This window comes from Sinocyclocheilus grahami, unplaced genomic scaffold (assembly GCF_001515645.1).
Source record: "Sinocyclocheilus grahami isolate Dianchi unplaced genomic scaffold, SAMN03320097.WGS_v1.1 scaffold237.1, whole genome shotgun sequence".
Classification (NCBI taxonomy): domain Eukaryota; kingdom Metazoa; phylum Chordata; class Actinopteri; order Cypriniformes; family Cyprinidae; genus Sinocyclocheilus; species Sinocyclocheilus grahami.
In genome coordinates, this window is record NW_015505416.1 from 96,747 (window position 1) to 124,116 (window position 27,370).

The 27,370-nt window shown below is 36.3% G+C and overlaps 1 protein-coding gene across 5 annotated transcripts in view; it reads right to left on the reverse strand.

Moving 5' to 3' along the window:
* Positions 1-3,287: 3,287 nt before the first annotated feature.
* LOC107597792 (disabled homolog 1-like) overlaps positions 3,288-27,370 on the reverse strand; it is a 171,127-nt gene continuing 147,044 nt past the window's right edge. The window contains exons 10-16 of one of the 5 annotated variants that reach the window (XM_016288972.1): positions 26,042-26,104; positions 23,711-23,773; positions 23,106-23,202; positions 17,699-18,307; positions 13,720-13,844; positions 11,320-11,397; positions 3,288-3,661 (exon numbers count right to left, since the gene is read on the reverse strand). In XM_016288972.1, coding sequence (XP_016144458.1) covers positions 3,617-3,661; positions 11,320-11,397; positions 13,720-13,844; positions 17,699-18,307; positions 23,106-23,202; positions 23,711-23,773; positions 26,042-26,104 — 1,080 coding nt within the window. In that variant the 3' untranslated portion in view covers positions 3,288-3,616. Of the gene's footprint in view, positions 3,662-11,291; positions 11,398-13,719; positions 13,845-17,698; positions 18,308-23,105; positions 23,203-23,710; positions 23,774-26,041; positions 26,105-27,370 lie in introns of all 5 variants that reach the window. The other 4 variants (XM_016288973.1, XM_016288976.1, XM_016288974.1 and 1 more) reach the window with 4 other exon arrangements.

Consider the following 27,370-nt stretch of genomic DNA (forward strand, 5'->3'; position numbering starts at 1 on the left):
AATATTGGTCAACATTGTTCACACCTCTTGTGATTACATTCACATTTACTCTCAGGAGGAGACGTATCTCTCCCTTGTCAAAAATCTAATCTGCTGACTTCAGAGTTATATTTAATTTAATTTGAATTACATTTAAAGACATAAATCTGTACATAGAGACTGGGGCTAGTTGTCACACTTTTCACTCAAGTGAATATTTCTTCTGGTGGCTTTATTTCAGAAAGCAAATTTCTGTATAGATATCTCCTAGATGTCTAGTTCTGACTACAAAATTCACAGAAAAAAAGGATACAGTTAATTTAGCACTCAATGACCCTATATTGGAGCATATTATCATAGTAAATCACTCTCCATTGCTGCAGAACAGGGGGATCTTAATGCTCTAAGAATAAAACATGCATTTGACCTCTGAACCACAAAAATGATCATGATGACTACATTTGATCACAACATTTGCAGTCATGACTGACATGAAGATTAGCAATGTGTTAAAAATGTGATCATAAAACTGCCCTTGAAACAAGTTTCTGTGGAACAAAGCAGGCCTAATGCAGACATTTTCGCTATAAGCAAGTGAGAGTGAATTTAAATATGTATGTGCTTATTTATCTGGCAAAGTTCCAGTTCAATGATTCAATTCACATACTGAATCTAATTTAGATTGTGTGGCTAGATAATTCAACCTCTGAAACAGCATTTCAACTACTGGATATTGTTCTCTTCCAAATCTAGTAAGCCTATGATTGAATGTAGAAGAAACAAGTGGTAATTTGTTTGCTTTTTATGTAGGCATATTAATAAGAATGGCAAAAGTTTGCTAAATGTGTCTACTACCCTAGAAGGTAGGCTACACTCAGTAAATGAGTTTGTGTTTCACTGGCAGATACAACTGTAGTCCTGACATTTGTCTTGCCACCTAGTGATGTGGATGCAATATTGCATAAAAGCAAAAGTTACTAATGTCATTCTAGAAACATCCTGTTCACGCCCATGGTTATTTATTTTGTTTCCTTTACCCTGAAGTGCCTCATAACGTGGGTTACGAAGAGTAGTACTCAGCTGGTCATGTGATCTCAAAAAGCGCGATCCACCCTTATGTAGAGTAAAACAGCTTTTCTACTGCACCCCTTTTAAATATAATATATTTTTTTTTGCTAAGGCAGAGAGGCAGAGCAACATTTTGGGATGTGTTTATTGGTAACAGTATTACATGGTGGGTTACGTAAATCAAGAGAAAAGAAAAAAATGCTCTAAAAATCCACTGTAGAATGTCATTATCGTCAAGATAAAAATAATGTGTCCTTTTACATTACCAAACCATTAGCTGAGGTAAAGGCAAAATAGAAATGTACTGAAATTGTAAGGACTCCCATTCACCTTGATTTTCACCCTCATCTTCTTAATCCTCAAAATTTAGATCTTGAAGGTCCAAAACTGCTTTAATTGGAAATTAAAATGGGACTCTGGCCATAAAATAGGAGGAAGATGTTGTCACAGTAATGGAATGCTCTGAGCTTTTCAGATGCAATGAAAACAGATGTCATTCATGGTGATTTTCTCTGATTGGAGGTTGGATTACAGACAGATATTCTGGTGTGTTTTAATGCGATCAGACGGCCCAAAAGTCAACGTGAAACGGCCTTCGCAACCCATTTTAGTCTTATTGCGACATATTTCTCAGTAAAACAGGATATTCAACAAGATACAAGGCAGGACTTCACATTGGGAATTGAGTGAGTTGTGAAAAGTGGGCATTACATGTCAGATTGGAGCCAATTGTAACAATTCAAATCTAATTAATGTCAGGATTTTAAAGGCTGCTTGTTTGAGCTTGGTTATGTTAATCAAAATGGAAGTTCAACACTTTGAGGACAGAATAAGAAGACTTTATTTTTCTTTGGACTAACATGACTTGTCATATTGACTTTAAGGTCTCTGTGAATGTGTGTCTGCATGAAGATGTATGTCTATGTGATCGTGTACATCCATATTTGTGATTGCTGCATTAACATACACGTTGAGAAGCTCTGGTCTTTCTCCATCACAGTTACCAGCTTCACCTTGACAACAAACCAAAAGAGATCACACAAATATGACACCCAACTATTTACCAATGGACCCTTTCAGGCATTAAAAACATAATAACAGTCTCTCGGGTTTGTTTCAGGCCACTTAAAAACACACATCCTGCTGAAATCAAAAGACCGACGACACGCTTTGATCGTGAGAAAGCAACATAAACCTCTGGGAGTTTGGGACACATGTTAATATTGCTTGGGTTTCATGAGGAGTTTGCATCACTAAGGCCAGCCTATTTTATGGCACGGTAGTCCACAGTATGGAATTAACACTGTTTTAATCGGAACCATTAGTATTATCATTTACTATTTGTCGTCATCATCGTCACTGTCATTATTATTATCAATAATAATAATAATTATTATTATTTACAAAATGAGTTTGGCAAACCAACGATCAGATTTTAAAGCCATGTTTACCCCTAAAACACATCTAAAGTTGACTTCAAGGGCTCCACTTGACTTATAAAATAAAAATTCCACTTCAACTTCATGTTTTTGTTTTTTCTCATTAGTATTGTACAAAAGCTATAGAGAAGGAACAGTTTGATCGCATGTGTTTGCAATGTTCGTACTCTCGAGTTCCCCATTCAGATTCAGCTGCTCCGAAATCTTAGATTTGGCAAAAGTCAATCCTCGTGTCTATTCTCCATCCGAAGGGTCCATGGAGAGAGAAGATGTGGGGGGTTTTTTTAGCTCTGCATAGCTTTCTAGCAGCAGAATCTCAAATATGTGGGAGAGGAAAACCAAACGAACCCAAATGAATCGCATAAGTCACAGATGGATCCGGTGGTCTGATGGCGCTTAGGCTCTCAGTCGGATGCGTGATCGGGGGTCTGACAGGCACCTCTCGAAAGATTTTCCCGTAATGCGGTCTCTATAGAGTCAGAAACTGGAAGTAGGACAAAGAGAATGAATGAAGCTGCAGAGCTGGGCTCATAAGGCTTGAAATCACCCACAATGCCCCGCTGTCATGTCCAGAAAACACAGTGAGAAAGAAACAAAGTGGTATGGAGAGAGTCTGTCCCTCTTGTTCCTTGCGGAGGGGAGTAACGGAGGAAGTTGTGAGGGGGACGGGACTGACTCTAGTGAGATGGCTGCTTGGAGAAGTGGACCGTTGTGGCTGGAGCGACCACTATCATACAAACACAGACACATCTCAGGCACACGTGCTCTCTCTCTCTCTCTCTCTCTCTCTCTCTCAGAGAGTCTGTCCCTCTTGTTCCTTGCGGAGGGGAGTAACGGAGGAAGTTGTGAGGGGGACGGGACTGACTCTAGTGAGATGGCTGCTTGGAGAAGTGGACCGTTGTGGCTGGAGCGACCACTATCATACAAACACAGACACATCTCAGGCACACGTGCTCTCTCTCTCTCTCTCTCTCTCTCTCTCTCTCTCTCTCTCTCTCTCTCACACACACACACACACACAGACACACACACACACACACACACACACAGGGCAGACAGTTGATCTCCAGTATTTTGGTCTCCTGCTCCCCCCAGCGCTGATCACGTCTGTGCAGAGTTCCCATGATCCTTCACTTCTTCCCCTTGTTGATCTGGGCATAAAGAGGGTCCTTCCCCTGAACACAAACAGAGTAAGGTTATTTAGATAGAAATAACAAAACTTTATGTCAGTCTCAGATGGAAAACTCTGATGGATCAAGGTTTGACCCATTTGGCCCAACTGGTAGAAGTTGTAACTACACCATCTGGACACAAAAAGCCTCTCTCTCCATTGATGGCTATTCAAAAACGGCTGTGTATCCTGTGTATTTTTTTTTTCTTCCCTCAAGCAACATATTTATCACTAATATTTAATTGAATAATAATATGTTTAGCCAGTGACTGTTTTTTTTTTGAGGGCTTTTAAAAGTGTACAATTTTAATGTTCACAGATCCATATTTTAATGGGATCTGAAGGGCAATTAACAATAAACTGGATACTTATCAGATGTGAAATCTGATATCTGGATTATTTATAGATTTTTTTTTTTTATTATTATAATATACATGAAAATAACCCAGATCACAGTTGAAAATTTCAGTCACTATGATTTTAGACAATGTGATACACCATCTGGACACAAAAAGCATATTTCTTTACTGACGACAACTTGAAAATTACCTGTGTATTCTGACTATATATTTTTTTGTCAATTATAATTATATTATAATTAAATGTTTTGCCAGTGACCATTTTTTTAGGCCTTTTTAAAGTAGTTTTTTATTTTATTATTATTATTTTTTTATTGTTATTATTATTATTTTATTGTTGTTAACAGGTCTATTTATTAATGAGGTCTAACACGCCTTTCCATATTTATTTGTTAAAAATATATTATGCACTGATATATGTAAATCTATCCTCAATATTTGTAAATTGTATACTTATCAGAGGGCTTGTTAAGGGATTTTAAAAGTGTATTTTTTATTGTCTGATAACATATGTGTGTGTGTGTGTTATATTATTATTATTAATAATAATATATGAAAGTAACCCAGATCACATTTGAAAATGTGATTTGTATTGTGATCTAAAATCTGTGTCACATGAGAGGGAGAAAAAATGAGATCAGATTTGGGTCACATAATGTGATATGTCAATTAGGCTGTTCCTCCTAATCAACACCAGGTGGAAACAGAGGTCTTTCTACTGCTTTCTACGCTACTGCAAAAGCTACACCACAGCAGCTGGAAAGAGTGGCCACATGAGTGACTCAATAAACCTCTTCCTCTACCTCCGATATTTTTAATCTTTATATATTCAATAATAGCAGACTAGCTGCATCAGAACTACCCACTTCACAAGCCTCAAAACCCTGTCAAAAAAAAAAACCTGAACAGTCTAAAAAATATGCGCAGCAAGAAGCAAAGGAAGGCTTAGATAAGGTACAATAGAGCTGCCAGTCAGTGTGTGTCCAGCCTGCGGCCTGAAGAACCCTACAGTCTCAAATCAGAAGCTCTGACTCAGAATGCACGGCAATTACCACTCACTTACAGACCTTTGTGCCCACCGCGGGTGCTCGAAAGGACACACAGGGCGGGAGATGACAGGATAAGTGTTTTAGAGAGCAGGAATGAGATTGAGAGAAAAAGTCAGAGGATGAAATGAAAGAAACAGGGGAAAAAAGAGGAAAGCAGAGTGAAAAGGAGTAGTGGGAGGAGGTACATAAAGATATGAAGGAATGAATGGATGACTAAGCAGGTACATAAGGAAGGAATGGATGACTAAGCAGGTGAGAGGCAGAGAAAAGGAAATGGATTAGTCAACCCTGCTGAGTGAAAGTGGTAGAGAAAATGAAATAAATGGAAGAGAGACAGTGTTGCCATGTCCACTTTTTACAAGCAAATACCTTGTAAGCAAAGTAATTTCACTCAACTGCCATTTTGGTTACATCTCAGGCAGCTATTCCCAGTCATGCCAGCATAACTGCTATCTCTGTTAACAGGGAAAGACTAAAATCGACAAAATTGTTGGTCAAGGTTGCTTTTTCATAAAATATTTCAAATGGGGAATAAAATTGTGCTTCTTAATCTTAAATCAAAAAAAAAAAAAATCATGCTGGTTTAGTTTTACATACCTGTTCTAGAGAAGAAGAAAAAAACACACTAATAAATAAACAAACTGTAAGTCTGCACAGCTGCCATATTTAGCATTATGATGTATGATTTGCGGCTCAAGAAACATTCATTGATGTATCAAAAGCACAAAAAAACAGCATTGATAAAAAAAAAATTGGTTAAACTTTTTAATGGCAGCATATCCGTTTTCCATAATGTCATAGGTTGAACTCTTTTTTTAACTTATTTCCAGTTGTGTGTTTCAGCTTCAGCACAATGAAGTTTGATGGACAACTAATTGCAGTTGTAAAATCCACATACCTGTACAGTTTGAAGCGCACTTGTTCTCTGACATAATGTCATTATTAATCGCCGTAATCAGTTTCTTCTTTAAAATATGTTTTTTCCTGTCCTTTCCATAGATGTATGTGCATGAGAGCACAAGAGATTTATTAATTGACATTTTATTTATTTTTGTAAGGGTATAATTATTGAAAACACTTTGTACACTGTAAAAAATGACCGTGAATTTAACGGTAAAAGACTGTAAAAATGCTACAGTAAAAACCTGTTAAATGGTTAATGGTAAATTCCCCTACTATATATGGTGAAAAACTGTATTGGACATTACATGTATTGGACATTAATTTTACGGTAGTATACCGTTTTTGGAAGTGAAAAAGACCGTATAATTTACAGTGAATAACCGTAAATTGACAGTCCCAGAATTCCCTGCGTTACATTTCAAATTTGATGTTTTTTTGTTGAAATAACTATGTTTGTTCTTAGTTTTTTCTTATCAGTTTTGTATATTAGGGTTGTGTGTTACACCTAATGTTAAATGAATGTTTATTGCATTATTTCAGTTTCATGTGTGTTACCATGATGGTGTTTAGTACTTCAGTAGGTTGGTATATTAACATTATATCAGTTAATGAAAATACGGCATTTAACTGTAAATTTAAGTTAAAACTGTAAAACCTAAAACATTGCTACCGTATTTTTTTACGGTAAAATTCCGGCAACCACAGCTGCCGTTTTTTTTACCGTAAATTTTACAGAATTTTTTTACAGTGTAGCAAAATGCATTTGAAATTTGTCTATTGTATTATTTTAAGCCATTATTTTCAGGTTGCTTGTTGTTTTTTAGTAAGATCTGGCAACACTGCTATTGGCTTATATGCCAACAGAAGGTCACTGTCAGTGAGCATGCATACCGTTCCTGAACAACATCATCCTCAGTCAACCTGTACTATAATCCTGCAACCATACAGTACACATACAGCCATAATGCTTCAAGCGCAGTAAACGCAGTATTACTATGGACAGCTCAGTTCATGATGTGCTGTGTAACTATGATCAGAGACAAAATCATCCTGGGACCATATACAGGACAAATCAAAACAATTTATTCTCGGGAAACAACAGCTCTCATTGATCATTCTTGCTGCCCTTTGTATGGAGAACCAGCACACATAAATGCCATAAAACACAGTTAACCACAATCCAATGCAGATTAGTTATAAAACACACCAATTACTTTAATATTCTGAGTCTGAACACACAATGACCACGTTTACATGCACATCATTTTCTACTTAAGATTCTTGTTCTGAAAAAGATGTTTACATGTTGTAGAGCTATTGGAATATTCCTATTTACATGTAATCAGCATATTCCAAACTCCTTTTCTTTTCTGGAAATAATGGAGACGCTCTTGCAATTTATTATGCTGTATTTTAGAATTTCTGGACATGAATTTAATCAACTCATTAGTTCTCATTCATGTCTTTTCAATAGCATGATGGTTCGCAAAACATTGGAAATTAGACTCTTGCAATGTAAGCCGTGACATTTATTTTATTGTTTGTAAAATGTTAGTCAAAAATGGGAAAAATATTTTCATCAATTGTGGTGGATATTCTGAAAAAAAATTAGGATTAATACAGGAATTTGCTAGCTGCCTTATTCAGATTATTAAAACCAGAATACTGGCTTAATATTGTTATAACAATCAGGTTAATGCATTTATTGCACGCACACAACCGGAATATGACTGACATCACCAATATTCTTGCGCATGTAAAGGCAATTATACAGTATATAGATGTTCAGTTATGGTGGATATTCTAAATAAGGTGTTTACATGACCTAAAATTATGATTAATACAGGAATATGCCAGCTGCCGTAATTCAGATTACAAAAGCTGAATATCTTGTTATAGCAATCAAGTTAATTCGTTTACATGAGGCTTACACCATCGGAATATGATTAACATTAGAATATTCTAGTGCATGTAAACGCAATTTATTTCTGCAATAAATGCTGCCGTTACCCTCAACATTTTTTTGTTTGTATTTGGTAAAAATGTGCACTCACAAAGTCACAATGTCAGGTTCCTTTGATAAAACTTCTCAAGACTTCTGTATGACCTCTTAAAATCACCTTCAAACTGAAATGTTGCTAAGATTTCCTCCACAAAGCCAGGAATCTGTTTTTCTTTAGTCTAGTAATGGACAGCCACATCTGCTGTACTGGAAGTGTGTTTATAGGGGTGTATGTAGGTGTGTTAATATTTCAGTGGGGATCAGAGCTTCATTCATCATTAGGCAGGTACAGATGAGGCTGCAACATCAGTCTTCCCTCAGTCAGAGAAACAAGCCTCTGGCTGCCAGAGCCCTTCATTAATGATTCATCCTGATGAGCTCATGTATCCTCCAGACAGGTACCATAGAGCCATCGCTCACTTTCCCTCAACCGCACAGAGGCCATTTGATTTTGGATGTCCAAAGTCTAAAAAGAAATCATGGTGCTACTTTGTTTCATTCCATGGTGCCCTTAAAAATTACATAGACAATGTACTGTAATATACTGCTTTTTTAATGCTTGGGGTGAGTAAGATTTGTATTTTATTAGTTTTTTAATATTTGTTACTTTGTTCAATTTAATGCATCATTGCTGAATAAAAGTAAAGACATATATAATGTTACAAAACATTTCTACTTCAAATAAATGCTGCTCTTTTGAACTTTCTATTCATAAAAGAATCCTGACAAAAAAAAGCTATTATGGTTTCCACAAAAATATTTAGCAGCACAACTGTTTTTAACATTGATAATAATAATAAATGTTTCTTGAGCAGCAAATCAGCATATTAGAATGATTTCTGAAGGATCACGTCACACTGAAGCCTGGAGTAATGATGCTGAAAATGTTACTATTCCATCAAAGGAATAAATAACGTTTTAAAATATAATCAAAGAGAAAACTGGTGTTTAAATGAAAAAATATATTTCACAATATTACTGCTTTGTATTTTGATCAAATAAAAGCAGCCTTAATGAAAATAAGAGATGCTTTTCAAAAGCATTAAACAATCTTACTGACCTCAAACTTTGTATACTAACACAAAATGCATTTGTATTGTTTTTATACACAATAATAATAAAAAAATATTATTTTTAATTTCGAAAAATATTTTCATACAGATTTAAGATAAAAGCATACCTCCATGTTTTTTAGTAGCCACCTTTTCTTGTCTTTTATTTGAATATCTTTTGTTTAAAATGCAAGTTGCTTATGTTCTCATCATCAGACTATCATTTGTACATTTCAATTTAAGTAATGTATTATGTTGCATTTCCTAATAAAGTTACCAGCCAACTGGATTAGTGTTGATTTAGGATTGTATAATCTGTAGACAGATGAACACAATTAGGGAAGGATATGCACGGTTGCTTGTTTGTTTAATAAAAAAAAGAAAAGAGCAGAGGCTGTTATATAATTATAATGGTTCCTCAGAGTTTAAAGCACCAGCATTATTCTATGCTTTTACTCGCTATGACAGATTTCAAAGATGAAAAAGAATCTATAGGTAGCAGATTGCATGTCAGACCTTGTGGTTTACTTCGGTTCAGATCAGTTCATTATGTTGTGCTTTGCTGAGATGAGTGACACTATAAAAACATTCATGACCTCATTTTGTATATCAGAAAATGACACGACAGATACTTAGATGTGGAGCATTCACGCTGTTCATGGGTATACCATGCTACACTGCTGTTTAAAAAAAAATAAGTTCAAAAGCATTGATACTCACACACATCAGGACACTTTATGGGATTAAAGGGACACACACGCACACACTCACTCATACTCTATCATAAACAAAACAAAATTACACAATAACGGCATATAAACCATATTCCCATGAGATGCACACCAGCGTAAGAGTGATCGCAGCAGCAGGCAGGGACGGCAAGATGAGATACAGAGAGAGAGAGAGAGAATGAAAGCAGAGAATAAGGCCATGTTCACACAGTAGCAGTATATGATTGTCAGTCCTGTTTCAAGTGCTAAACACAGTTATGCTTATATGAAGAAAATTTGACAGAAAATTTTGAAAAATTTATTTATAGGGCTGTCAAAGTTACCATTTTAATTTAATGCCAATTTTTGTGTTTCGGTTTGCTTTCTAAAGTCACAAATCCAAATATTTGTTTAATTAATAATATTTTTTTCTACTGACAGTCATATTTTTTTAACTTTAAGAAATAATAAAAAAAAATCTAAATAGTAATAAAGTTTTATGAATTATCATAAAATATCTTCTATGTTTATAAAATATCTTATATATTTCGGGTTGTTAAGATTTTTATTATTATTTATTATCATTGTTTTGTATTTTTCATGTTTTTAAAAGTAATCTTTTATGCTCACCAAAGCTGTATTTATTTGATCAAAAACAGCAATATTATGAAATATTATTGCAGTTTAAAATAACCGTTTTCTATTTGAATATATTTTAAAATTTAATTTATTACAGTGATGGCAATGCTGAATTTTCAGTGTCACATGATCCTTCAGAAATCATTCTAATGTTCTAATATTCTAGTAAAAAAAAAATATTATTATTAATTTTGAAAATGGGTGTGATGTTTAATATTTGTGTGGAAACTGTGATACACTTTTTTAATTCATGATTTATTTGAAGTAGATTTTTTTGCAACTATGTAAAAGTCTTTACTGTCACTTTTGATCATTTCAATGCATTCTTGCAGAGTACGTTTTGAGACACTCAAAAAAAGGCAATATTGTCTGTAAAGTTGCTTTGTAACAATATTTCTGATTATAGATGTTTACTGTTCGCATTAAAAGATAATATTTTAATCATTTGATTTGACTTTACAAAAGAACCATCATCATCATAAAATAGCAGAAATAATCTAGTTTAGAATCAAAATTAACACTACAAAACACAATGCAGACTACAAAACACTAAAAGACACAATCCAAAGTCTTGATATTTACTATTGTTACACGATGGTTACCATATCACTACAGGCATTATTCAAGATCACACAGGTTACAGAGGATTGCATTCAGATCTATAATTATATTAACAGGACAAATCAAGAGTCACACCTGTTAGTACACTGACTGTGTGAACCCAGCCTAAGAGAGTTAGAGAGCAGAACAAGCATAAAGACAAAAGAGAGAGGAAAGAAAGAGCACCACGACACACGGCCACGATGTGTGGGTCTATGTAATGGTGGTGAGGACGGGTGAAGGTGTGCTGACGTGACGTCATGGTGGTTGAAGCAGGCCGACACGCAGAAGAGAGGAAAAAAAAGAGGACAGATACCTACCCTGACCTGCCGCTATCTAGCTACCGACCTGAGGACTGTCCGTCTCTGAGCTCTCAGGCTCTGCTTGAGGCTCACTCGCACCCGGAGACTGCTGGGAGTCTCCAGCCTGGACAAAGAAAGAGAGAGGAGAAGAATGGTAAGGGAAAGGAAAAAGATTTGGGAAAAAGAAAGAAGACAGTGAGAGAAAAAGAGGAAAAGGACAGAAGAGACAAGAAAATAAGCAGCCGGAAAAGGAAATCCAATAGTTTACATGCTTTTTCCTGCAACAGTAAAACAGAAGTATACACAGTGCTGTAAATGTGCAAAAAAGGAGAAAGAATTCATCTATCCATCCATCTATTCATTCATACATTTATTAATCCACCTTCGTCCACCCACACTCTGATGTATTCATAAGTCCCCGCAGACATGCGGCCATTACCGGAGCTGTGAAAACCCCTCGGTTAGAAAGGCTCCTGTATTGTGCTCCCGCATGAAAGGTTTTGGACTAAAGCAGTTTGGATTTTTATGAATATTCCCTCAGGAGCTGCACTCTTAACACCTCATCACAGTGTGTGTAGGTGTGCAGTGTGACTGACTGAGTGAGTGTGGAGCCCAAAGCCATTTCACACACACACAGGCTAATTAAACTTTTTGTTCAGCTGAAATATAAAAGAAAGGAGAAAGTGCACTAGTCGGGTTTCCATGGCATTTTCTGATGAGTCATATCTGATAGAAATCAGCAGAGAGAAAGTGCGTGTGTATGAAATACAGTGGACGTCACCACTGATGTGGTTACACTGCATCTCAAGCAAGACTTAAAAGGATAATTCACCCCAAATTACATTTTTGTCATCATTTACTCACTCTCTTGTCGTTATACACGTTTCACAAAATAGGAATTATGACTGGTTCGCTATATAAGTAGGACTTCTAAAACCATGTAGTGGCTTTAAACAGAGAGTCCACCCAAAAATGAATATTGCGTCATCATTTGCTCACCCTCATATCTGCTGAACACAAAAGTACACAACAAAGTCTGCAGAATAAAGAACGTCATGCACATTTGGAATGACATGAGATGAGTAAATGATGACAATTTTCATTTTTGGGTGGACTATTCCTTTAAGTCAGGGGTCACCAAACTTGGTCCTGGAGGGCCGGTGTCCTGCAGAGTTTAGCTCCAACCCTAATCAAACACACCTGAAGCAGCTAATCAAGGTCTTGCTAGGTATACTAGAAACTTCCAGGCAGATGTGTTGAGGTAAGTTGGAGCTAAACTCAACAGGACACCGGCCCTCCAGGACCGAGTCTGGTGACCCCTGCTTTAAGTGATCAACATATTGATATTTAATGTTATTTATAAGATAAACTGCTGTGGATGAATCAGCAAGTCAATGACCTGAGAACAAGATTAGTCCAATACATGAATAAATGATTGAAAATGGTTTTGTGAACTGGATCAAATGACTCAACAAAATGATTCATTCATGAACTGAACATCAGTACTTCTCTCATGAACTCTAATGAACATTCAGTTCAAAACACAAATCTAACACATGGTTTTCGAAGACTCCGAATACAAGCCATATAAACCACTTTTTTTAATGCTCTTGCATACTTTTTGAACCTTGAAATCTGTAGTCCATATTCATTTGACTGAAAACAGTACATTACTACAGGTTATTTTCCCTTTGCCTTCCAAAGAAGAAAGTAAGTCGTTTTGAAAAAGTTTGAAACAACATGAGAATGACTAAATCATGTCAGAAATGTTTTTCTTTTATGCATTTAGACAAAAAAATTGGTGGATAATATCTTTTATATATATATATATATATATATTTTGCTACATTCTTTATGGGTGATAATTCATATGATGAAATATAAATATTAAAGCACTATGGAAGAATCAGGCTCACTTTTAATACTTCAGTTTTCATCAGGATATGTAATAGGTCTTTATAGTTTCACAATATTAATCAGGTAAGTCTGCAATCTCTATGATCTTTGAGAAATATCTCTGCGAGTAATAAGGTCATAATGATCATCTTGACAGTTACACAAGCTAATTTAACACTGTAATGGGCCCAACAGTGGTTCAAGCAGGGTAGCCAGCAGAAGACATTTTTATCTGCTGTATTCTCAAAGTCAGAGCTGATAAAATAAACTAAACTTAAACTCTAGGTTTTTATTCTGACTGTATTTTGTGTAATGATAATAAAGCATTTATGGGATAAGCATATTGCTGAATTGGAATTTTGATGTTCACAAAAATACTTTAAAATAGTAATCTAAAATATCTATTTTGCCATATACATGTATATAAATCCTAATCTAAAATCTTGATTTTAAAATATCCATATACATACAGTATTCTATGTCAAGTAACCAAGTTAGATGATTACCCTATAAAACTACATTTCCCACAATCCCGTTCAAAATCACTTACAGCATCCTCCTCTCCGCTCCGACTAGGGCTGCCCTCTGCCTCACCAAAAGAGTCATCGGTGGGCGGGTCACTGGCGTGGGATGAGGACTTTGATGGAGAACTCTGCCGAGGGGCCGGGGTGGGTGCTGTGAAGGAAAAGGCCAGATTTATGGTTAGTAATGGGCCAAACCGAGTCAATCTTACACTTGTTTATTATATTAACTGATTCAAAGCTTTTGATGTTTTGTTGGGCGACGCTAAGAAGGTACAAAATGTTTTTCATCCCCTGGGTGAATAATTAAATATCTGTTGCTGTCTGATAGGAAGGGCACTGAAATTTTCACACTTACATCAAAGACGAGGCTAATTTTTGATCAATTATACATGAAAACAATGTTCCTTTTTGAGCTCATGCAACTTTGCACTGCTTCTGGAACCATATGCTGTCACAGCACAGTGCAGTGAATGCTTAACGGTAGTTGCATTCAGTCAAGAAAATAGTCTTTGTACTTTAATATCTAATGTGTTCATTTTCATGTAAGGTTTACAGTGAGTCTTTTTCTACTTGTTCTCAAGGAAGAAAAAAAATATGAATATGTATCTACATTATTTTTCAATACAGACTTCCAATTAATTAGCCGCTATAGGTACATAACTAGATAAATAGAATAAAAGAGTGCTGTAAACAGTAAAACTTTGTGCAACTAAAAAGTGTATTTATGATTATAATGAACTGAAATAATATGATACAAATTGAAATTTAAATAACATGAGACAAATACCGGTTTGCACCATCGATCAAACTGTTTTTGTACAGCTAAAATGACTGGAAGTCTACAAATTGCTGCAGTTTCTATTTGAAATGTCCACAGGGTGCTAGAAGGGATTTGACGTACTTCCATTGAAACAAATCAAAACAAGAAGGTTATTGGTTAATAATGACTACAGTTTTTTCCCCTCACACAAAGTCACCAAATAGCCTGAAGACAAGATATAGTTGTGCAGAGCAGATTTTTAATTTTGTGTGAAATTTCCAACTACAAATATTTTGTTGCAGACCTATTTTAGCTCTAGCATGGCGCTAACAATGCTAAAGTCATTAGCTTGGCTCTCAGGGAACCCACAAACTGACAGAATGTATCCTCAATATGCTGTGTTTTTTAAAAAACAAAACAACAAAATCAAAAATCATGTTGTGATCTCATCTGAGGTTGAATTTTGGATTTAATATTGTGGTTACAAATCCATGTTGAGGCAGGTTTATTGTTAAAGGTTGGATCTGAATTTGAATTTAAAGATTTTAAAACACCTGGCATCAAAACAGTCTTGCTGACTTTGTAAATGGTTACAGAGAAAAACTGGGCATCACACACTAAACGACTGTGGATTACACACTTTCAAGTCATTTTAGACTTCAAGTCAATCCAAACAGGCAGAAACACATATAACATGTTTGATATTCTCTGATTCGATAGAATCGGAGTCTGAAGCTAAAAAACTGGAGTCTGTATCCTACATAAATTGCACGATTTCTTTGAAATCTGTCAATTCGGACTGCCCGGAGTCTGCAGACTTTCAGCAAATAGCATAACTCATCTAAAATGCAAATCAGGGCAAAAATCTGGGTAAAAATAATTTAGTGTATTCCAGGCTTTAGGCTGAGTAAAAGTTATTTTCTGTTGGTTTGGATTAGATGATGTGGTTTATGTTTGTTAAAGTCACCATGAAATCCAAATTGACAATTTGTTTTTCTATAATGAAATATTGAAGTGTTTAATTGTAAATTATTTATGCGTGAGCAATGAGCCAATGATCCAATGATCCAGTCAATACCTGATGGACAAAATCAAGTCCCACCCAACATTCATTTTCTCATTCAAGAAGCCATTTTACTCAGAGAAACATCACAAGAGTGAAGAAAAGACTGTCACATCCCTATTTCATGCCGACTCTTCAAATAAAACTCTAACTTTTAGTGCCATTCAGTGATATTTTTGCCTCAAAACTAGAGTGAGTTGTACCTAGGGGAATGCATTTTGGCTTTTGCTCATACTAGGCAAGATCAGTGTAAATAAACTTATGCATTTAAGCCCAAAACCTGTCAGAAAGTGTGGACCGAAATCCCTTACTGACACCTAATAAATGAGTATGTCTCTCACGGAGGGACTGCTTGTGTGCAAACGTGCGAAGTTCCATCGCAGCAATAATTAGCACTACAGGAGCGAGAGGATCCAAACAGGCCCAACACACAGCGCAGGACTCCCTAGAGATCAGTGATAATTACACAGCTCGCCAGAAGCACAGCTGGGCCTGTGACTGACTCTCTCTTTCCCCTGCCGTCGCTCCCCACCGCAGTACTAATTGTCATTTTCACGCTGACTAAAGACAATGCCTTCTGGGCAACAGCATCAAAGCCCACCTTTCAACCTCTGAGTGAAAATGGATGTGTTGATGAAAGACGGGATGAGGTGCGAGTTTGAAGTTCTGTAGTAGGAAACAGATAAAGCCTGTCTAGCCATGTCAGCACTCTTAAAGGCTTGCAATGAGAGAGGCGAGAGAGAGAAAGATAGTAAGTTCTTCTATGTGGAATTAGTCTTCTTTGTTGATGTACCGCATTTAGGGTCAATGGAGCTTCAGGATAATGATTCTGTCGTTCCTGAAATAACATTTTTGATATAAAACTACATCCCTAAACCGATCCCTAAGCCTAACTTTACCATTACCAACCTCTAAAATCAGATAAATACAGTTCACATCATTTTAAAAACATATATTCTGGTCAACTTGCAAAATCTAACACGTGTGTATATCTGACCTGCTCATTTTGCGTCACTTGACCCAGAAACGCTTTTTGAATTTTATGCAGTCAAGTAACAAGGAAAATTGCAGCTTTTTAAAGATAATTATTATGTTTCCAAACTGTTGCTGAGATATAATCATTTAAATGTTGGCTGTTGTAAACTCTAGATGTTGAAAGAAAAAATGGAAGTTGCTAAACATTTTAGACATTATCCGATAGATTTATTCAAAAATGTATTACATAATTAAGATATCAGTGAAAGGTTAATTGAAGTTCCTGTGGCCGTGGAGGCATTCCTGTGACAATGCTAAAAGTCATGGTTTAAGGAATGCATGAACTAATAAAAAGTAGATGCAACTAGCATAAATATGCAGGAAAATAATTCATAAAACAGAAAATGGTATCATACAGCCCTCATGATTATGTGTCAAGGTCCTTTTATGACACTTTTGACAAGTCAAGGTTGGTCCAGGTCGTAAGAATGTCATGTTGTGTGATTCTTCAAAAACATAATGATATGTAGAATTTAATAATTCACGACATTTGTTAAAATCATAAAAATGGCTTTGAATTTGTTAAAATTATAAAAAATATAAAGTTAAAAACAATATATATATATTGAAAATAATGATTATGCTGACAAGTTCAATCATGTGTATTCAAGGTGTAAGGAAAATTACTTTATGATGTTTAATTAAAGTTCGGGAGGAGCACATTCAGAAAATCAATTAATTCAGCACAAGTGGAGCACGTTCAGATTATCAACTTAATTAGCATGATAGCAAATATATACAGCCAACTTAACTCTGTCCCACGACAGTTTTTCTGGCATCCCCCCTCCACCCCAACTCCTCACTACTAACTATTGTTATCCCAGCTTGGGGTATGGGGAGTTCTCTGGGTTCGGGGCTATATTCTGAGCTCAGAGCCCTCCCCTTGGACAGCATGCCAAATATGCTTACTATTTGCTCAATCTGATTATATGTACTGTAAGTGTGAACTCATGAATTATTTGATGGTTAAACCATATGCAATTTTGAACTGACCTGCAACTCTTCTTAAAATTGATATAAAAGTTTTTCTAAACCAAATGAAACCAACATTAATATGATGATTTTATAAGAACATCAAACTTTTCTAAAATAACTTCCGAGTCAAAATCACAGAACGCATGGCATAAGTCTGAAACATCCAACTCACGTGAGTTGGTGGAGGGTGTGGTGGAAGTGACAGGCGTGAGGTTCATCTGCGAGATGTCGAAGTCGTCGCAGTCGTCCGTGTCTTGCGCCATTCCCACTCTGTTGAAGTAGCTGGAGAAAGCGTCTGTGGTGCTGGACAGGCTAAGCTGCTCGCTCTTCCTGGCAGGCATGGAGGGCGGCTTTGCCATCTGGAAGTCCTTAAACATCTCCTTGCTCATCTTTTCCTGTCTCTGCAGCGTGCATTCTCCGTGCTGCGGACTAGAGGCCGTGGAGGCCGAGGTTCCTGCCACGGCTCCACCCATGGCTGCCGCGGGCATCTCGCAGGACATGGGCACCGCCATGGGAGCCAGTGTCTGAAACATGGCAGCAGAAAGCGGCCCTACTGTCTGGGCAGGCATGAAAGCGGCAGGCGAAAAGTGAGCCCCTGCCATCGCGGCCCACTGTTGCTGGGTGGCAGGGAAAAGGTTGGCTTGACCCCAGATCAGAGGTTGAGTGCCTGGTAAGACCTGTGTGATGGACACTGGGGACTGGACGCCAAAAGCTAATGGAGCTTGAGCAGCGAACTGTTGCTGCGCCCATGCAGGCGGCACGGCTCCCATTGTCACATAACCTAAAGGACAGAGACAATGAGACTTTTAGTGTACATTTACACAACAGTTATTGTACTAAAACAGAAAAGTTTTTCCTGTCATTGCATTGGATTCACAAAAATGGCTAAAAACACCGTATTAAGCATGGTAGGCCAGTAGTTGGTGATATCACTTTGTAAAGAAACATAACATCTGCACACATATACATTCATATAGACTGAGTATATAATACACATGCACATGACTTCAACGTTTTCATAAATTCACATTTTCGTAGTTTCGTAACGCAGAGACGATAACGGTATCATTTTTGAAACCCCGTTTTCAAAAGTTTGCATTTTCAGGCCACTGTTGTGTAAATGAACAACCAAAACGCATAAAAAGTTTTCGGTTTTTAGTTGAAAATGGTGTTATGTAAACACACCCTTAGTTCACAAAGCTCTATCAAATGAGATTTTCCTGCCAAAAATGCTCTGGAAATCACGTACACCTCATTACGAGCTTGTGCTGTAACCTTTAGCATTCGCTAAAGGACTTTCAGGCTGCAGCCATAGATCTCTTGATGACTGGGGTAAGATGACCTAGATTTTCATAATGAAAAAGGTCTTTATGGCTCAGATGAACTATTGTAATTACTACTCACAATAGGCCTGGGCTTAATGAATAGCAACGCCCTTTAAAAGAGGCCATTACAACAGTCTCACTCATTTCACATTGAGGCTTATTTCATTACACATCTTGCTCTTTCTTTCCAATGAATAACGCTGATTCAAATAATAAAACCCCAAATCATCTCTTATCTCTATGACATGCCACATGCACTGTGGGAGCGTGTCCAGAATATTCCGCTGTGCGGCAGAGAGGTGTGAGATCACCTGCAGCTGGATTGTTCACACAATGGGACGCTGTGATGCTGCTTTATCTTTAAAAAAGACCTGGAAACAGTCACAGCTTCTCTGTGTAGGTGTTGCCATTGGCAAGTTAAGAGAAGAATCTGTTGTATTTTCCAGAATATACTGTAAATCGCCATTTTTATTATCTGAAATGTGCTGTCACTTCAATTCAAAAGCGATTTATACAATGCAATTAACATTAAATACGTAAAACATGCGTGAAACGCACAGATTTGGATTCATGCTGATTGAGAGAGGTGTGTGAGCCTAAGTTAATTTGTATAACACATTTCCCAGACACCGGTACTTTCAGTTTCACTGTAAACTAATTTGTTTCTTTTATACTTTTATTTTTCATGTTCTGTTCTAAATAGTGTTTGTAAATGTTTCACTTTTTTACTGGTATTTTACATAATTTCTGAATGTACACTCTAAAAAATGCTGGGTTGTTTCAACCCAATGTTGGGTCAAATATGGACTAACCCAACTGTTGGGTTAAATTTTGGTTAAATTTTTAAATTAGCTTTTTAACCCAACAGTTGTGTTAGTCCATATTTGACCCAACATTGGGTTGAAACAACCCAGCATTTTTTAGAGTGTAATAATACAATTTGACATACTTTGACTAATCTATGTTTTCTCAATATATATATTTTTTTTACAAAAATATGGTGAATATTTGATAAATTCTGTATAGTTTTATTTTCTATATTCATTTACGATACATACTATTAAACCTATAAATATTATATAAATAATAAAAATTACATTTGTTATTTATTTATTTGGCATAAAATTAGGGTTTAAATTAGCATTTAAAAGCATTTACACTAAATACCATTTACTTAGAAAAGCAGTATTTAACTAAACATAACATTACTTTCTAAATGATTTGAATAAATAGTGCAACTGCCACATGTTTTCATCTTGTGTTTGGACTTTTTAATGCTGTAGTTCTTCCCTCTGAGTTTACGGTTTCCTGTGCTGGTTTGTAGTTCTTTTTTTTGTTCCTTTGATTGTTTCTCCAGGTGTGTTTTATTTCCTCATTAGCCCTTGTCTGTAGGCTATCTACAGCCTTATATATATGTTTCCTAAGTTCTTGGTCAGTATACGTGTTTTCTGTTCTCCTGGATTCTGTTCCTGGTTAGTATGCTGCATTTAGATCCTTGTTTCCTCTTGCTTCCCTGGATCTCCTCGTTACAATAATACAATTTTGAGCATGTTTATTTCTGCACATGCGGTACAATTTCACCAAAATAGCAATGTAGCATTTTCTCGCTTCTACATTAATAGTGTAGCTTGTTTTTGGAAAAGCTATCGTCACACTACTGAAAAACTAATGTTAGCAGCATGTTTTACTTTTAGCTAGTTACTCTTCAACCTTTGATACTAACATCATGTCACTGAGCTGTGCACCTCATGTAGGGATGGGAACATTTGACACAAGGTAACATGATGGATCTGATGGATTCCGGTTGGAAAAGACAACACAGCACTGGATCCATCCTGTCAGCTGTGAAGTGTTCCCATGGAATTGTAGTAACGGTTTGTGGTTTTCTCAAGGTCCAGTGAGTGGGATGCCTGGAGAAGTTCTATATGTGAATTTTGAAATCTGCACATGTCCATCATCCAGTCAGGTAGCAATGGGCCGTCTCATCATAGCAGCGCACCCCTGCACTGGTCCATGATGGGCCCCTGGCAGTCATTTTGAGCTATGGATCCGCCATTTTCAAATGGGATGGAATAATGGGTTGCCATTCAGGATGCATGGACAGCAAAACCTGGAGCACATCTCTGGTATCCCGCGGATATGTCGAGGACTGGACTACACTAAATTAATTAATTTAATAAAATGTTTTTTTTAATTTTATTTTATAATGTAACTGTTTAATAAAAGCTCAAATTCATGCTATTTTGTAAATACAGAAAGCAGATAGTGACTATATATTATACAGCACAGCTTCTGATAGGTTTCTTAAATGATATCATAATTAAGCAGTGTGTACTTATTCAGATGATTTATGTTCCATTAGACACCATTTAACACACAAGTTTCATCCAAAGTGACTTACAATATACTGCCAGCAGGGCCAGACGCCCCCAAAGCACTCTGGGGAAAAATTCTCACTTGAAAAAAGCCAGAAGGATTTCACAAGGGTGAAAAATGTGTTCATGCTATCATAACTGAACTGTGAGAATCCCATCAGGACAGGTGTGGTGGATTCAAGCCTGGTGTTTATGAATTTACAACACAGAGGGGAGTTTGACTGAGGGAAAGAACTGAAGACAGATGGGACAGATGATACACTACTTGATTCCACACATATCAATGTTGTAGTGTTTACTGTTTCAGAGGGAGTCAATCTGGCTGGAACAGATGTCCCAGGGAGAGCAAAATCACTGCACAAGGGCTATTTGTTTTTAATAACTGGTTCAAATATCAGTATAGCGAGTGTTCCTGAATTTAAAGTGGTAGCACTTTACAATGCAGAGTCCAATGTGTACAAAATGATCAGAATTTACATACCAGTAAATGACTGTAAAAATGCTCTGGTAAAAACTTGCTAATTAGTTAATAGTGGGTTCCTTTATGCAATACGGTATACAATTGTCATAGATTTAATTGAATTTGGATTTAATGTAATTTTACTGGAAGATACCATTAAATGTACAATTTTTGGAAGTGAGAAGAAAACCTTTAAATTGACATTGCCAGATTTAAATGTGTGACACGTGACATTTGATGGTTTTTCATTTAAATAATTATGTTTTGTATTAGTTTTTTTTCTTATCAGTTATGCACATTAGGGTTTTATGTTACATTTTATTTCGTTAAATTAATATTTATTGCAGTATTTTAGCATCATGTTTGTTACCATGATGGTGTTTTGAAAAAAAAAAAAAAGATTTTATGTAGTATATTTAATTATTTCAGTTAGTTTCGGGTAACTCACCATCATGTTGTTCCAAATCTGTATGACTTTCTTTCTTCTGCAAAACATATGTGCAAATGAAGATGTTTTTTGAAGAATGTTTCAGCTGTTTTGTCCATTATAAAGTCAGTGGGGCTCAAAACAACATTTGGCACTAATTAACTTTTACTGTTCGGACAAAATCACTGAGACAAAAAAAAAAGTTCATACAGCTTTAAAAAGACAAGAGGGTGAGTAAATATATATATATATATATATATATATATATATATATATATATATATATATATATATATATAAATGACCCCCCCCCTTTTAATAATATAATGTATACAGATGTACAAGTTTAATTAAATTATGCTTAAAATATTTTAAAATTATGCTTAATAAATCGATGGAAGCAGAAATGAATCCCGATTAAAATATTATTTATCATGTAGCCCTATCTGAACTGAACCAACACTGGACTGATGTTTATCATTGTGAGGCTCCACAATCTGTATTGTATAAAGCACTGTAGAATTAAAGGTGACTTTACTTAATTTGTTTAATTGAATTAAAAAGCGAAAATGGTGATGAAAAACTAAATTCTGTCCATTTGTGGTGCAAAAAACCTTGACTAAGTGGACATAAGAGAATAAAATAGCATAATAAAAATGTATGATATGACCCCAGAACAGATGTGCATGTTAAAAAGACATCATGCACTCTCTCTCTCTCACACACACACACACACATATAGAGTACCACCAGAGCAGGTAGGGGTAACGCTGTGTCCTCTACAAGGTATTTATCATGCAGATCAGTACAGCAGCCAGTAATGAGAGCATTCATATTCTACTGCAGGAGGACAGGACACCTTATTTAGCCAGAACTAGACAGACACATTATTTAATTTGCATCCGCCCCGTTCCATGTCTCCTTTATCTGTTTTCTTGGTATTATTTTCTCCTGTACACACACACAATGTCTGAAAGAGAAATCTCTCCTACCTGAGGGTACAGAGGCGGGGTTGAAGGGGGTGAACAGTTCGGATGGAGTCTGGTGGGCCAGCGTGGGGTCCAGAGTATTAGCTGGAGATGCTGGGGTCTGTGGAAGAGGAAAGCAGTCAAAAGAGAAGCTTTATAATAAACTACATTTGCTCAACAACTTGCTCAACTGTATTCGAAATAACATACTGATTACATTCAAAAATTCTGTCATCATTTATTCACCCTCAAGTTGTTCCAAACATGTATAAGTGTCTGTTGAACATAAAAGTAGATATTTTGAATAATATGGGTAACCAAACAGTTGATGGCCCCTATTGACTTCTATAGTATATGGAAGAAGAAAAAAATTAAATGGAAGTCAATGGAGACCATGAACTGTTTAGTTTCAAACATTCTTCAAAATATCTTCTTTTGTTTTCAGCAAAATAAAGAAATTCATACAGGTTTGAAGCAACTTGAGGGTGAGTAAATGATGGCAGAATTTTCATTTTTGGGTGAACTATCCTTTAATTAGAATGCAGTATTCACTCTTCAACATGCGATATGATAAAATTCCATTCTGAACATACTCTTACTATAATATTTTAGCATCTAGAGTCACTCACCGAGGGGGACGTGATATCAGGAGGGGTGGACATGTCTCCAAAAAGCTCTAACTGGTTGATATTCTGCAGATGAAAGAAGAACATTTACCAGCATAAAATCAGCCCTGTTTCACCTCAGCACTCACTGCCATGTCAGTCTAATCTTTGTCACAGAATAGTGAACCTACCTTGGGCAAACAGTGGTTTGAATAAGGTGACTTGAATAATAAATGATAGTGAGATATGTAATACATTATAAAAGTTACATAAATGATGGGGGGTTGCTATAAAATGATGTAAAACACAAAGGATGATTATGATGATTCCTGTACCTACCAGCCATGTACAGCACACAGCTATCTATCTATCCATCCATCCATCCATCCATCCATCCATCCATCCATCCGTCTATCTGTTTTGCTCCTCAAGCAGACAGTCGGCTCAGTTACACGAACCATTTCAGGCCTTTCCATACAAGACCATGGATTTGCATAAAATCACACCATGAGCTAATTTCTAGGAAGATAATGAATTCATTTCCTTGGGATATATTTTGTATTCAGGGTTATTTATGAACAGGGGCATACCAATCCCACCAGGATTTCACAGGACATTTTTCAGATTTTTGTGGCCAAAAATGACTGAATTTGCTGCAGCTTTTCACCAAGACTGTGGCAATATTTGCACCTTATTATTTTTTTGCAGTGAAAACCACCATAAATCATGATGTACTTATCAGATTGTACTGAGGTAACCAGTGGGCAGAGGCTTCTTCTTGCTGTTAAAGGCCCCAAAATATGTAATTTCAAACAAAATCAGGCCAAAATTAAGTTTGCTTGTAGTTCGCTTCTGTTTGTAGTTCGAATTGCAGAGCTGGTGCAAACATTTGCACGTCGCTACATGATCAGACGCTTTCTTAACTGCTGTTTTCTCAGCACTGTCATTTTTGTAGTGTATTTATTTTGTTATTGAGAGGAAAGTGTGGAGCACATGCTTACATATTCATCTGAACGCTGCTCCCGACGGCATGGGCACGTTGGGATGTTCGCTAACAGTATATCGATGCTCAGGTATTTCAAATTTCTTTTTACGTCTTTTTAATGAGTATTATGGGCCTTAAAGCAGACATTTTTCATACTTAAAAAAAAAAAATTATGATTATTTCACAAGTGGTTGGAGGGCAAATGCCTTAAAGACGAAGAGAACAGTTACAACGGTCGCTACACCTGTTTTCATTTGTGGTACCGTGTTCTTGTTGAGTCTGTTTATCAGAACCTGGAACAGACAGTGTGCTGCTACACTCTTAAAAATAAAGGTGCTTAAAAGGTTCTTCACAGCGATGCCATAGAAGAACCATTTTTGGTTCCACAAAGAACCATTCAGTCAAAGGTTCTTTAAAGAACCATCTCTTTCTAACCTTTTTTATAATCTGAAGAACCTTTTTTTACCAACAAAGAACCTTTTGTGAAACAGAAAGGTTCTTCAGATGTTTAAGGTTCTTTATGGAACCATTTAGACAAAAAGGTTCTTCTATGGCATCGTGAAGCACCTTTATTTTTAAGAGTGTATAGGGAGCAGCTGAGCATTTTTCAACTGTTTAAAGAGACTGGCACATGACAGAAAAGCTTTTCTACACTGCTTCTAAAAAGTCTTTCGTACATCCATTTGCTTGAGGCTGGACCACAGGGTTCTTTCCTAAAAAGCTCTATTTTTTCACACCCACATCTACAAAAGGGCTAAAACACATTCTTTATGAAAGAATAATTGTGGTCTCTTCTCTGACGTTATGCTGGCATTTAATGTCTCCTCACGTATGTCTCTAATCTAAAAAAAAAAAAAAAAAACAGCACACACAAGAACACGACTATGTGCGCAACCTTTGAAAGCACTGTAAAATCGTGTGCACATGGTCACATGGGGAGAAGGGCAAGAGGACATTTCTCCAGTTTATTTATGAACCACACGTTTAGCATGGGAACACAAAATCCAACCTATTCAACGGGGTCAGACTGGGGTCATCTATAAGAGCTCTGTCATTTGACTATGAAAAAGAAAGGTCAGGTATGAGTAAGTAGACTACTTCCAGTAGACTAGTGGAAAAGGTACAATGCATGAGACGAGGGATTTAGCAGAGCTATAAACTGTTCATAGTGACATAGTGACATTTACTTTCCCGTACAGGGACTCTACTGGAGTCTAGAATGGGCCATAGTGCATTACTTATTAACTTATAGCTAGATTACAGCTAGAGGAATTTTCTAGTACATTTACAATCACAACGACAGCTTGGAGGATCATGGGAAGGCCAAGGGGGGGTGTGAAGAAACTTCAGCCAATCACTGTCCACCTTACCTGTGTGACCAGCAACAGGTCAGTATCTAGATCCAAGAGTTTGACTTGTTCGTTATGTTTGTTCTGCAATGATAACACGGTGTTAGATGAAAGATGAGATGGGACACACTGAAAATGAAGTAAAATGAGGTCTGTTTTGGAATGGTGAATGTGAATAGATGGGTTGGATGGTACTTTACCTGTGCAGGTGAGGTTACACCTCACTATTTATTCATGTTTTTTTCAAGTGTGCAACAGGTTTGAGCCAAACACAAAACTGTATTTATTTTCACTAACTCACATCCCACCCCATAGTCCTAAACTGTAACTGGTGGAAGGCGGAATACATTTTAACCAGCTGTCAGTAGGCTTTAATGGGAAAATAATGTGCTCAAATGGGCATCCCTTGAGATAACATGGGAAGAGCAAAACACCATGAACAACAGCTGCTCCTGTCTTACATTATGTGCTGCCGAAAAAGCAACATAGATGAGGAGAGGATCTTATATGAAAGGAGAGGTTGGGTAAACCATGATTTTGATAAGAAAACCAAGATCCCTTTCTTTGAACATGGTTTACTTGGTTAGCCAGATAAAGTGTCATGCACACACACACACACACACACACACAGGTTTGTTTTTATGGTTTTTGGGGACTCTCCATAGGCGTAATGGTTTTTATACTGCACAAACCGTATTTTCTATTGCCCTACACCAACCCTAACCCTAAACCTACCCTTTACAGGAAACTTTGTGCATTTTTAGATTTTCAAAAAAACTAATTCTGAATTATTTATAAGCCTTTTGAATTACGGGGACACTGAAAATGTCCTCATAAATCACCTTCTCGTTGTAATACACCTATGTCATACCCATGTTATTATACAAATTTGTGTCCTCATAAACCACATAAACATGCACACACACACACACACACACACACACACACACACACACATATTCACTTGGTGCCCTTGATTGGAAGTATATTTTTTGATAACACTTTACATTAAGGATCCATTTGTCAACATTAGCTAACTACATTACTTATAAATAAATAAATAACTAATCTTTGTCACTGATAATTTCAACATTTACTAATACTAGTGTTCTTGCACTATTATTGATTTACAATTACAGTTTTTAATATTTTTTATTATTTTGAATGTATTTTTACTGTATATATTCTGTTTTCAATTTAATTTAGTAATAGTAGTTGTAAAAGTTTTGTTGTATTTTTTTTTCAGTTAATGCTTACTTTATTAACAAAACTGTATGGTTTTAGTTTTAGTCATTATTACAGTTTTAGGCCCTGTCTAATAAATATTTTTTAATAAAAAGTTGTATATAT